This window comes from Tachyglossus aculeatus, chromosome 3, assembly GCF_015852505.1.
Source record: "Tachyglossus aculeatus isolate mTacAcu1 chromosome 3, mTacAcu1.pri, whole genome shotgun sequence".
Taxonomy (NCBI): domain Eukaryota; kingdom Metazoa; phylum Chordata; class Mammalia; order Monotremata; family Tachyglossidae; genus Tachyglossus; species Tachyglossus aculeatus.
In genome coordinates this window covers 62,577,881-62,590,503 of record NC_052068.1, presented here as the reverse complement: position 1 = coordinate 62,590,503, position 12,623 = coordinate 62,577,881, and the positions used below count along the sequence as shown (strand labels likewise).

Genomic DNA, 12,623 nt, shown 5'->3' with positions numbered 1-12,623 from the left:
TAGGGTGAGGAAGAAAAACCCTAGCTCAACGAGATCCTGAAAGAGGTTTCTGACAGAAAGCTTGATTCAGAGAAGAAACAAATATCAGCACCATTCCTTCCCGAAGGAAGGGAGAAGGCTTGCCAAGCCCAGGGATGGGTGACTGAAGGAGATTTTTAAAATCCCCTCCCTTAGGGATCTTTAGGTTCAGGCTAACTGCCTATCCATCCAGGTTGGAGGCAGGGGGATGGTTTCCAAGGTCATCTCTTCTACACTCGAGAAATTCCAGACGACAAGGAAGTATCAGCAGTTCCTCTTCTTGCACTGCTAAGGCCTTATAAGGGTGAGGTCATTTCTACACTGCTGAAATTTTCACTCCCTCTTGGTCAGTCCTCCTCTCTCCCTTCCTGAAGCTCAGCTGTGTTCACTTCCAGTTGCCCGGGGTGAGGATAGATATGTGGCATTTGTTAAGCGCTTACTTTGGGCCAAGTACTCTGCTCTGCACTGTGACAGATCTAGATAATTGGCTCAGACACAGTACCTGCCCTTCAGGGGGCTCACAGTCTAAGGTGGAGGGAGAACAGGAATTGAATCCCCGTTTTTCAGATGAGGAAATGAGGCCCAGACAAGTCGACTTCCCCAAAGATCAATCAATCAATCAATTGCATTTATTGAGCGCTTACTGTGTGCAGAGCACTGTACTAAGCGCTTGGGAAGTACAAGTTAGAAGCAGTATCCTTGTGGAAAGAGCAAAGGCCTTAGAGTCGGAGAACCTGGGTTCTACATCCGGCTCTGCCAACTGGGCAAGTCCCTAAACCTCTCTGTGCCGCAATTTTCTCAACTGTAAAATGGGGATTCAGTACGTAGTCTCCATCCTGTTAGATTGTGAGCCCCATGTTGGACATGGGCTATGTCCAACTTGACAGAAAAAATCTGGTGTCCACCCCAGCACTGACAGTGTTTGACACACATTAAGCCCTTCACAAATACCATAATCATCATCAAGGTCGAACAGCAGACAAGTGGCAGAGCTGGGATTAGAACTCAGGTCTTCTGACTTCTAGTCCTGAGCCCTTACGACTAGGCCACGCTGCTTCTTCAGACTTCCACTGAGTGGCTCCCACTGAAGGACTGAAGCCAGCCTGGGGCCAAGCGGTGAAATATGCCACATTGGCCTAGTGGATAGAGCTTGGGCTTGGGAGTCAGAAGGACCTGGGTTCTAGTCCTGGCTCTGCTCCTTGTCTGCTGTGTGACTTTGGGCAAGTCACTTCACTTCCCTGCCACTCCATCTGTAAAACTGGGATTAAGACTTTGAGCCTCCTGTGGGACAGGGACTGTGTCCAACCCGATTTGCTTGTATCCACCCCGGCGCTTCGTACAGAGCTTGGCACATAGTTAAGTAAACGAATGTCACAATTATTAGTATTATTGACATGGAGGAGACACAAGATCCATTTCTTTGTTTGACCTCAGAGGCTTGGCTCTGGGGAGCCCGGGGCCAAAAGAAGTTGGCTCAGTATCGTCTCTTACCTCACACGTAATTGGGTGTTAAGGAATGATGAGGGCTGCCAAAACTCCACAGGTGCAGGGAGGCAGATGCCCCCAGTTCACCCAACCAGGGCCCAGAGGAGTCCAGAAGCGGCCCCTTACGTCTAACACATCCCCCTCCGGAAGGCACGTACACTGTCTCTTCAGAGCCCTGGAAGCCACTAAGCCTTGGCAACAACATCCAGCTGGAATGACACATCAGCTGGACGAGGGGCTGGGGGAAGCCCAGGGGACTCTCGCCTCCAAGACAAAACAAACAGAGGAAGGAAGCCATCTGCTGGGGTAGGGCAACCGCCTCCGGCTCCTGTTTCCAGAAGCCTCGGGCCACAGGTGTGCGAGTTTCAGGCCTCGGGGAACACCATTTTGACTTCCGACACCCCTTATCATATACGAAAGGGGCACCCCAGCCCCTCTCCCTCCGCTCCAACTCCTTTCATTTGCTTTCCACAGCAGCCTCAAGCCCGACAGAGCCGAACCTGGAAGAGCTGGAAATATTCCCGCTAGTCACAGCTCCCGGCAGCGGGAGCTAACTGTGGAAAACCAGAGTCCTGGGAAGAGGGGCAGTAAAATTCAGCATGCTGAAGCAGTCCCCTCTCCAAGCCAGGAGAGGAAGGCTGTTGACCCAGCTGGCAGACCCACCTCCCGCCCCTGCCTGACTGCAGCCTCCTCCACCACCCAAACAAGGGGGCTTCCTTTTGGCGCTGAGCTCTTCAACTCCGAGAATGATTCGCAGAGACTTAACTCCCAGAGATTCAAGGTGGGGAGGACTCCCTTGAGACACCTTCAGGGAAAAGAGACATGTTCTGAATTCACTTCTCCCTTGGCTTCCCTGCCTCTGAACTCATAACAATAGTCAAGAGGAGGGGAAGAATGGGGTAAAGCTTTGTGAAGAGACTGCAAAAGGAGGCATCTGATCTATCTTCATTCAATCGTATTTATTGAGCGCTTACTGTGTGCAGAGCACTGTACTAAGCGCTTGGAAAGTACAAGTTGGCACCATATAGAGACGGTCTCTACCCAACAGCGGGCTCACAGTCTAGAAGGCGGAGACAGACAACAAAACAAAACATATTAAATAAAATAAACAGAATAAATATGTACAAGTAAAATAAAGAGTAATAAGATTACTCATTCATTCATTCATTCAATCGTATTTATTGAGCGCTTACTGTGTGCAGAGCACTGTACTAAGCACTTGGGAAGTACAAGTTGGCAACATGTAGAGACGGGCCCTACCCAACAGCGGGCTCACAGTCTAGAAGGGGGAGACACACAACAAAACAAGACATATTAAACAAAATAAAATAAATAGAATAAATACGTACAAGTAAAATAGAGTAATAAGATTATTCATTCATTCATTCAATCGTATTTATTGGTAAGATTATTCATTCATTCATTCAATCGCATTTATTGAGCACTTACTGTGTGCAGAGTACTGTACTAAGCACTTGTCTTTAAAGGAAACCATTCCTCAAACACCAAACTATAAGAAACAGGCCTTCGCTTTCCCCAGCTGCCCATACTGAAGACGAGTCACTTCCCAGTCTACTCATCTTGCAATCTCTATCCAAAACCACTTTATCTGGATCCCTTTTTTTCTCCCACTACGCAGGGGTGGCACCCAGATAAAGCAGTCACCTCAGGACAGCGGCCAGAAAGGGGTGGCCACCTGCTCTGCACACAGTAAGCGCTCAATAAATACGATTGATTGATTGCTTCTTGATGCTCTCAGGATGGCGGCCCCCTGGGATGTGCAGGATAGCACCTGATCTCAGGATGGCCATCATACTTAAACAGAGTCCCGGCTGTCCCCTCTTGGCTGCTGCACAGGCACGGTCACCATCTTTGTTCCATTTTCCAGTGATTTCCCCCCTCCCTCTCAACCCCCAACAGTCTCCAGACATAAACGTCTCTACCATGAGGTATGGTTTCTAAATATTTTTTTAATTTAGGCTTCAAGAGAAGCCTTCCTTCCCAGTGCAGACGGGCAATCTCTGTCTGCCTAGCCCGAGGGAAGTGAGGGGAAAGGAGAAGGGGAATCAATTCTCCCTATTCATCCAGCAAGTGCCCAGGGATAGGAAAGGATTGGCTGCCATGACCCAGAGTTGGCAAGCGGGGTATAAACTTGTTCTGCAAGTGCAGCTGATCTTCAGGCAATAATCCACATGCCCCACCCTTCCTTCCCCTCCCCTCAATCTCCTTGGCAAATTCCCTGCCAACTTCAAAATGACTTAGGCTGGGCACCCCACGTCCTGTTCCTTAGCGGAGGATTAAAAAGCTGATTTTATCAAGGACACTTTTGAATTTAGACTGTGAGCCCGCTGTTGGGTAGGGACCGTCCCTAGTTGATGCCGACTTGTACTTCCCAAGCGCTTAGTCCAGTGCTCTGCACACAGTAAGTGCTCAATAAACACGATTGAATGAATGAATGAATAAGGCATCCCCAGAAATGTTCTGCATTAGGGACAGAAAGGGTGGCCTCAAGGAGGCTTTCCAGTCAACCAGAGCTGACTATCCAATGGCAGCCCATATATATACATGTGTGTGTGTGTGTCTGTGTGTCTGTATCAATCTATATACATATATACTGTGGTATTCGTTAAGTACTTACAATGTGCCAAGCACTGTACTCCTGCGCTGGGGTGGATACAAGCAAATAGGGTTGCACACAGTCCCTGTCCCACATGGGGCTTATAGGCTTAATTCCCATTTTACGGATGAGATAACAGGCACAGAGAAGTGAAGTGACTTGCCCAAAGTCACACAGCAGACAAGTGGCAGAGCCAGGATGAGAACCCAGGTCCTTCTGACTCCCAGACGCGTGCTCTAACCACTAGGCAAAGCTGTTTCCCAACTCCCTAAATTCCCATCCTTCGTTCGCCTCCCTTTCCTTCTCACCCAACTGCCCCTACTCCATAGCTTTGCAGTCCAGGACACTCAGGCCTGAGCAGAGGCGAATGGGGGAAGAGGTGTGGAAAAGCAGGGAATGGGAGACAAAGGAGAGGCAGGTGGGGAGGTGAGGAGGCAGCAGCTTCTCTCTAGAAACCAAGGAAAAGAAAAGCTCATTTGCAATCTAGGCATCGGACTCAGGAACCAGGGTTCCCTTCTTCTAGAGAGGCCTCATTTGGAGAACAGTTGTTAAATAATTCAGTGGCAACAGTGAGGCCTTCCCGCTACTCTGGGGCATGAAAAAGGAAAATAAAAGGCTGCTTTGTAATCCCTTAGCAGAGGTCACTAAAGACTCGTCTTGCTTGCTCTGACATTTATTAAGTGCCGGCAGTAAGCAGAGCACCGAACTAAGCTCTGGAGAGAAGAGGCAAGTTGCTTTGTGCTTCAGTTTTGCCATCTGCAAACTGGTTGGGGAAAGAGGCGCTTATCTCTCAGGGCATTTCAATCAATCAATCAATCAATCAATCATATTTATTGAGCGCTTACTGCGTGCAGAGCACTGTACTAAGTGCTCGGGAAGTACAAGTTGGCAACATATAGAGACAGTCCCTACCCAACCGCGGGCTCACAGTCTAGAAGGGGAAGACAGAGAACAAAACCAAACATATAAACAAAATAAAATAAATAGAATAGATATGTACAAGTTAAATAAATAAATAAATAAATAAATTTAAATAGGTTTGGCAGGGAAAAGCCAAACTGTGGGTTCCCAGCCCAGGGCGAGCTTTGCCAGCACGGTGGTCTCCCCGACAGGCTGACCAGCTCTCCAGACTGAGCTGGGGTTGGAGTCCGATCCCTGCCTTTTGTGGAATAATGGGACTTTCCTTCCCCATTCCAGGCTAATTCACATATTTCTCAGGGAACAGAACCTGACTCAGTATGGTAATAACTGGGGACACTCTCAATTCTGACTCCTTGCTTAGAATAGCTTCATTTGCCTGGAATTCACGGGACAGGCACAGAGACGACGTCTGTAAAATGGGGATTAAGACTGTGAGCCCCACGTGGGACAACCTGATCACCTTGTATCCCCCCAGCACTTAGAACAGTGCTTTGCCCATAGTAAGCGCTTAACAAGTGCCATCATTATAATTATTATTATGACTCCACTACTTGTCTGCTGTGTGATCCTGGGCAAGTCACTTCACTTCCCTGTGTCTCAGTTACCTCATCTGTAAAATGGGGATTAAGACTGTGAGCCCCATGTGGGACAAGGACCGTGTCCAACCTGATTACCTGTATCTACCCCAGAGCTTAATACAGTGCGCCTGGCACATCGTAAGTGCTTAACAAATACCATTAACCAAAAAAAAGAAGTCAATGACCCCATGACTTCTCTGGGTCTCAGTATCCTCATCTGTAAAATGGGGATTAAGAGTATAAACCCTACGTGGAACTGTATTCAACATGATTATTCATTCATTCAATCGTATTTATTGAGCGGCTTACTGTGTGCAGAGCACTGTACTAAGTGCTTGGGAAGTACAAGTTGGCAACATATAGAGATGGTCCCTACCCAACAGTGGGCTCACAGTCTAGAAGGCGGAGACAGACAACGAAACAAAACATATTAAACAAAATAAAATGAATAGAATAAATAAGTACAAGTAAAATAAATAAAGTAGTAAGATTATTCATTCATTCATTCAATCATATTTACTGAGCGCTTACTGCGTGCAGAGCACTGTACTAAGCGCTTGGGAAGTACAAGTCGGCAACATATAGATACGGTCCCTACCCAAAAGCAGGCTCACAGTCTAGAAGGGGGAGACAGACAACAAAACAAAACATATTAAACAAAATAAAATAAATAAAATAAATATGTACAAGTAAAATAAATAGAGTAATAAGATTATTCATTCATTCATTCCATCGTATTTATTGATAAGATTATTCACTCATTCATTCAATCGTATTTATTGAGCGCTTACTGTGTGCAGAACACTGTACTAAGCACTTGGGAAGTACAAGTAGGCAACATATTGAGATGGTCCCTACCCAACAGCGGGCTCACAGTCTAGGAGGGGGAGACAGACAACCAAACAAAACATATTAAACAAAATAAAATAAATAGAATAAATATATACAAGTAAAATAAATAGAGTAATAAGATTATCTGTATCTACCCGAGTGCTTCCCCTCTCATTTCCAGTACTCTACCAGTTTCAGCTATGGGAGGGAGAGTCAGGAAGAAACATACCCATTCCATTCCTAGCTTGGGCAGTGGCTAGCGAGTGGAAGGCCATCTGCTACGAGTCAAAACTCACCTGTGCTGGGCAGCCGCAGCACGGGAGAGAGTCGAGGGCGGAGACTCAAGTTTACTGCGCGAAAGATGGCAATGGTAAACCTCTTCCTTATTTTTTACCAAGAAAACACTCTGGAAACACTACCAGAATGATTGCGGGTGGAGGTGGGGCGTTCTGGGAGAGATGTGTCCTTGGAGTCGCTATGGGTTGGGGATGACGACTCGGCAGCGTAAGATAAGACGAGGCAAGACCTCAGTGCTTATTGCCGGGTCTGGCGGGGAAGTGGTATGGCAGCAGAGTCAATCAATCAATCAATCAATAAATCGTATTTATTGAGCGCTTACTGTGTGCAGAGCACACAGTACAAGTACAAGTTGGCGACATATAGAGATGGTCCCTACCCAAAAGTGGGCTCACAGTCTAGAAGGGCTCACAGTCTAGAAAGATAGAATCTCGTAGATAGAGCCAGGGCTGGGAGTCGGAAGGACCTGGATTCTAATCCCGGCTCCACCATTTGTCTGCTTTGTGACCTTGGGCAGGTTGCTTCACTTCTGTGCTTCTGTGCCTATAAAATGGGGATTAAGACTTACGAGCTCCATGTGGATACTGACTGTGTCCAACCCGATCAGCCTGAATCAACCCCAGGGTTTAGGACAGTGCTTGGCTTAAAGTGCTTAACAAATGCCATTATTACGTAGTAAGCATTGAAATGCCAAAATTATTATTTTCATTCATTCATTCATTCAATCGTATTTATTCTCTGGGCCTCGGATTTCATGGAGAAAACGCTAAGAATCCCGCCCCCAGATCCCACCTTCTAGGGAAGTGAGCAGTGGAGGCTGTACCCCCTGCAGACCTGCCCACTTGGGAGGGGCTTTGGGGTGGAAATACAGGGCGGAAGACAAGTCCCCTCCGCACCCACCGCCCCATAGCAAATGCATCGCTCCCGTTCAGCCATTTTGGGAAACGGGAGAAACATGGGGAATCATCAATCGTATTTATTGAGCGCTTACTGTGTGCAGAGCACTGGACTAAGCGCTTGGGAAGTACAAGTTGGCAACATATAGAGACAGTCCCTACCCAATAGTGGGCTCAGGGCATCCACTCTGGATTTCCAGCGGTGGCTGAAGAAACTGTTGACATTCACAGCCATTGGGCAGGACTCGTTCACCCCAAACCCCCGGCCAGTCCCGAAGTCTTCCGAGCAAGGCCAAAAACCCACCCAGGTGGTTTCCTGAGCCATTAGCTCCCTAGCTAGCCTGCGTCTCCCAAGCCCTGGCCCACTCTTGCGAACTCCCACCCTCTTTTTGTCCTCCTGCCTTCCCGCCCCTAATCAAATGGAAAAGTTGGCAGCTCTCTCTGCATGGGGCTCAAATTCCAGTCAGTTCCCGTCAGCGGCTCCAAGCCGATTCAGAAACGGAGCGGTCAAATGCTGGCCCGGAAGAAGGCACACCCTTTGGGTCTCCTACTCACCTGGCCTCAGGGGGAGTGTCTTCTACCAACGGCGGGTAGAAGGAAAGGCTAGGCATCAGAGTCAGCGCCTAGAACAGTGCTTGGCACATAGTAAGCGCTTAACAAATACCATCATCATCATTATTTTGGTTGGTTTAATGTGGAAAGAGCATGAACTTGGGAGTCTGAAGACAGTGGGCAGACAGTGGCGGGGCCTGTATGGAGCCCACTGTTGGGTAGGGATCGTCTCTATATGTTGCCAACTTGTACTTCCCAAGCGCTTCGTACAGTGCTCTGCACACAGTAAGCGCTCAATAAATATGATTGAATGAATGAATGAACCCAGGATCTTCTGACTCCCAGCCCAATGCTGCTTCCCTTTCTGTTAAATCCTCCAGCGCTAATTGTGAGGTAGGGCAGCCCCAACTTCTGTGAGGGGGAGAGAGAGGAGGAGAAGAAGGGAAACGGAGAAACCGCAGTTCAAACTTCCTTTCCACTCTTTTGCTTCCTCCTGCCAGTAATTCATTTTAGGGTCTGTCTCCTCCATTAGATTGTAATAATAATATAACAATAATAACTATTACTGTATTTGTTGAGCACTTACTATGTGCCAGGCACTGTAAGCGCTACAAGCAAATTGGGTTGGACACAGTCCCTGTCCCATGTGGGGCTCCCGGTCTCAATCCCCATTTTACAGAAGAGGTAACTGAGACACAGAGTAGTGAAGTGTCTCAGTAGAGAAACAGCGTGGCTCAGTGGAAAGAGCCCGGGGTTTGGAGTCAGAGGTCATGGGTTCAAATACCAGATCCGCCACATGTCTGCAGTGTGACCTTGGGCAAGTCACTTCACTTCTCTGAGCCTCAGTTCCCTCATCTGTAAAATGGGGATGAAGACTGTGAACCCCATGTGGGACAACCTGATCGCCTTGTATCCCCCGCCAGCACTTGGAATAGTGCTTTGCACAGAGTAAGCACTTAAGAAATACCATTATTATTATTATTATTAAAGTGCCTTGTCCAAGGTCACACAGCAGACAAGTGGCAGAGTGGGGATTAGAACCCATGACCTTCTAATTCCCAGGCCTGTGCTCTATCCATTACATCATGCTTCAAGGGCAGAGGTCGTACCTCTGTGCTTTAATGTTTCATCATTCCTGATGTGTCTGTCTACATTCCTTTCTCCCTACTTAAACTCTTAAGATTGTGACCTGAGGGTCAGGAGCTATGTCTAGCTCCTTCCTGAGTATTCTCTCCCAGCAATTAGTGCGGTGCTCTGCAGACAAAAAGCACTGAATATTATCACTACTACTAATTCTACTGTACACTCCCAGGCTCTGCACAAAGTGCTCAAAAGATACTATCGATCAACTCGCCCACCTGGGTCCTGAAGATCAAGGCCACCACTCCACCAATAAGCTCGATTATCAGGCAGATCACAAGGATGAACATAAACTGAAAAACAGAAATCAGTATATTTACTTGACAGGGCATGCAAGAGACAATGCTAACTAAGAGGACAGATTGCTTTGGCTTTTAATACATCGGAAAGAGAGCAGTTTGGGTCTGGGAACTATTCAATTTCGAGAGCTAAACAGCAATCTCGTTGTGGGCAGGGAATGTGTCTACCAATTCCACTGTATCGTACTCTCCCAAATGCTTAGTACAGTGTTCGGCAAAGAGTAATAAATACAATTGATTGATTGATTCCTGGATAATTTTCTTTCATTTTTTCCTTCCTTCAGCAAGAAGCACTGCCCCTCCTCCCTCTCTTCTCCTCTTCCGATGCCCCAGCTTCTCTGTTGGAAACTCCAGATGGAAAAGACTGCCTTGGGAACACACAGGAAGAGTGACCCAGATGTCTCTCAGAGATTGTGACGCACGATTCACCCTGAAGTTTTTTCCGTGGAATCTCAGTGAAAAAAAGAAAAGGATTAACTAAACCCTGTCTCCATGCCAGAGAAGGTAAGCAGCAGCCTGGTTATGGGGCTAGGGTCCATGTTCACAGGAAGAAGAGTAGGGGCGGGGAATGCTGAGATGGGATGATGAGGGAGAGGAAGAAGGGGGTGGGGGAAGTGCCAGAGAGGGAGGAGGGGAGGGAGGAGAGAGAACAGAGAGGGAGGAAAGGAAAGGAATGAAGAAGAGGAAGAATCAGGCTGCACAGGGCAGAAGGTTCAGTTGGAGGGTTGGACCAAAGGCAGGTCCGTTGACAGAGAGGAAGGACAGGCAGATTCGCCTGGAGGGAGACAGACAGTCTAAGCAGGGGGCAGAGGGAAAAGGTTACAGTCCATTAGCGTAGGGCAAGAACAGGAGTTTTTCCTTGATCCCGAGGGATTTCAGGAGGGGTTAGAGGAGTGACCATGTCTCTGCCAGCAGGTTTAGTGGATTACTCCGGCTGCAACTTGTAGAATGGGTCGAATGAGGGAGAGGGTGAACGTGAGGTGCTCCAGAAGAAGGAACTGGGAAGAAGCTGTAATTTTTACTGGATAACCTCAATAACCTCTGACCTCCAGAAACAAGGTGCGGGAGCTCAAAGGGGTCAGATAATAGCCTGCCACTTCCCTCGTATTCTTTGCTTTTCATTCATTTTTTCTTCCCTTCCAAATGCTGATCCCACAACGTCTGTCTACATGACTCCAAACTGGGGTAATAGTGGGGTCGTGGCCGCCTCCCCATCTCTCCAGCCCACAGCCTCCTCCATCTGTGTCTCCCTTAGCGACGATCACCCAAATCATTCAGAAACCTCACTTCAACTTCACTGGACCACGTCTCTCTTCTGCTTCAGGGTGTCTTAAAAAAAAGTCACCTCCTCCAGGAGGCATTCCTTGATTGACCTCCCATTTTCGTGTCTTCCATACATTCCATCCGCTGTCCCAGAACTCACGCATTTATCTATTTTAGTTGTTTACTTATATATTTTGTCTATTGTTCGTATCTATTTCCTCTCCCTCAACTATTTATTCATTCCATCATATTTATTGAGCACTTACTGTGTGCAAAGCACTGAACTAAGAATTTGAGGGAGTCCAACATAACAATTAACAGACATATTCCTTGCCCACAACGAGTTTACAGTCTGGGGAATGTTTGTCAATTAATGTCTTCTCCTATCCCACTCCCCCATCAGACTGTGGGCTCCTAAAGGGCAGAAGTGGCATATTTACTTTTATATTTAAAGGATGGTCGGCAAATACTTTTGAGACCGATACTCTCCGCCCAAGAACTGGCTCGTCCCCACTCTCTAAGAGTTTATGGCCTATGACCTAAGAGAAGTGGTGTGGCCTAGCGGAAAGAGCCCAGGCCTGGGAGACAGAGGACCTAAATTCTAATTCCGGCTCAGCCGCCTGTCTTCCGTGTGACCCTGGGCCAGTTGCTTCATTTCTCTGGGCCTCAGTGTCCTTTCCTAAAAATGGATTATTCATCATCCTCATCAGCAGCAGCAGCAGAACTTACTGGTCAGTTGTTTGCACGTCTGTAAAATGAGGATAAAGGCTGTGAGTCCCACGTGGGACATGGACTGTGTCCAACCTGATTAGCTTGTACCTACCCTAGTGCTTAGTACGGTGCCTGGCGCATAGTAAGCGCTTAACAAATACCACAGAAGAGGACTATTTCCCTAGTCGAGCAGTGATGGAGGGAGGCCAAGGAGACGGCTGACTCACCCCTCTGAGGAGACTCAGGTTGTCCCTGAGGGACGCCAGGACGCCGATGAAGGAGACGATGAACATGACGATCCCCAGCAGGATCAGGATGATGGCGGGGGCTAGGAAGGCGCTTTCCAGCGTTTTGTACTTCTGTCGTTCAACCTCAGCATAGATCCCCACGGAAAGGACAAGGCCGCCTATCAGCTGTTGCGAGAAAAGAGGGGGAACACCTATTTTCAGTGTCTTTTCCTGAAAACGGATTAGTCGTCATCATCCTCCTCCTCCTCATCATCATCAGGGGAACTTACTGGTCAGTTGCTTGTGCATGACACCAAGCAGAAGGACTGCAAATTAAAAAAAAAAAACACCCACATGGCTGACCCCTGCCTCTCTCTCACAGCTTGCAATCTAAGCTGAGATGTGAACTGATGCTTTCTCAATCAATCAATCAATCGTATTTATTGAGCGCTTACTATGTGCAGAGCACTGTACTAAGCGCTTGGGAAGTACAAATTGGCATCACATAGAGACAGTCCCTACCCGATAGTGGGCTCCCCTGCGGGTAACTGAGGATGTCCAGAGGCACACACTGGTTTAGTATATTATGGGAATGGATCATTAAATATGAAAATACTTCCAAGTGTATCTGCCTATTAACAAGAATAATAATTGTGTAATTAGTTAAGCGCCTATTAAATGGTAAGCACTGTGCTAAGTGCCGGTGTAGATAAGGAGATTATCAAGTTGGAGACTACCCTTGTCCCACATGGGGCTCATAGTCTACGAGTGAAGGAGTCTGGGCAACG

At 47.6% G+C, this 12,623-nt stretch overlaps 1 protein-coding gene across 1 annotated transcript in view; it reads right to left on the bottom strand.

The window, feature by feature from the left end:
• TSPAN15 (tetraspanin 15) overlaps nucleotides 1-12,623 on the bottom strand; it is a 103,513-nt gene that overhangs the window by 42,972 nt on the left and 47,918 nt on the right. The window contains exons 2-3 of the mRNA XM_038743805.1: nucleotides 11,836-12,021; nucleotides 9,554-9,628 (exon numbers count right to left, since the gene is read on the bottom strand). Coding sequence (XP_038599733.1) covers nucleotides 9,554-9,628; nucleotides 11,836-12,021 — 261 coding nt within the window. The remainder of the gene's footprint in view (nucleotides 1-9,553; nucleotides 9,629-11,835; nucleotides 12,022-12,623) is intronic.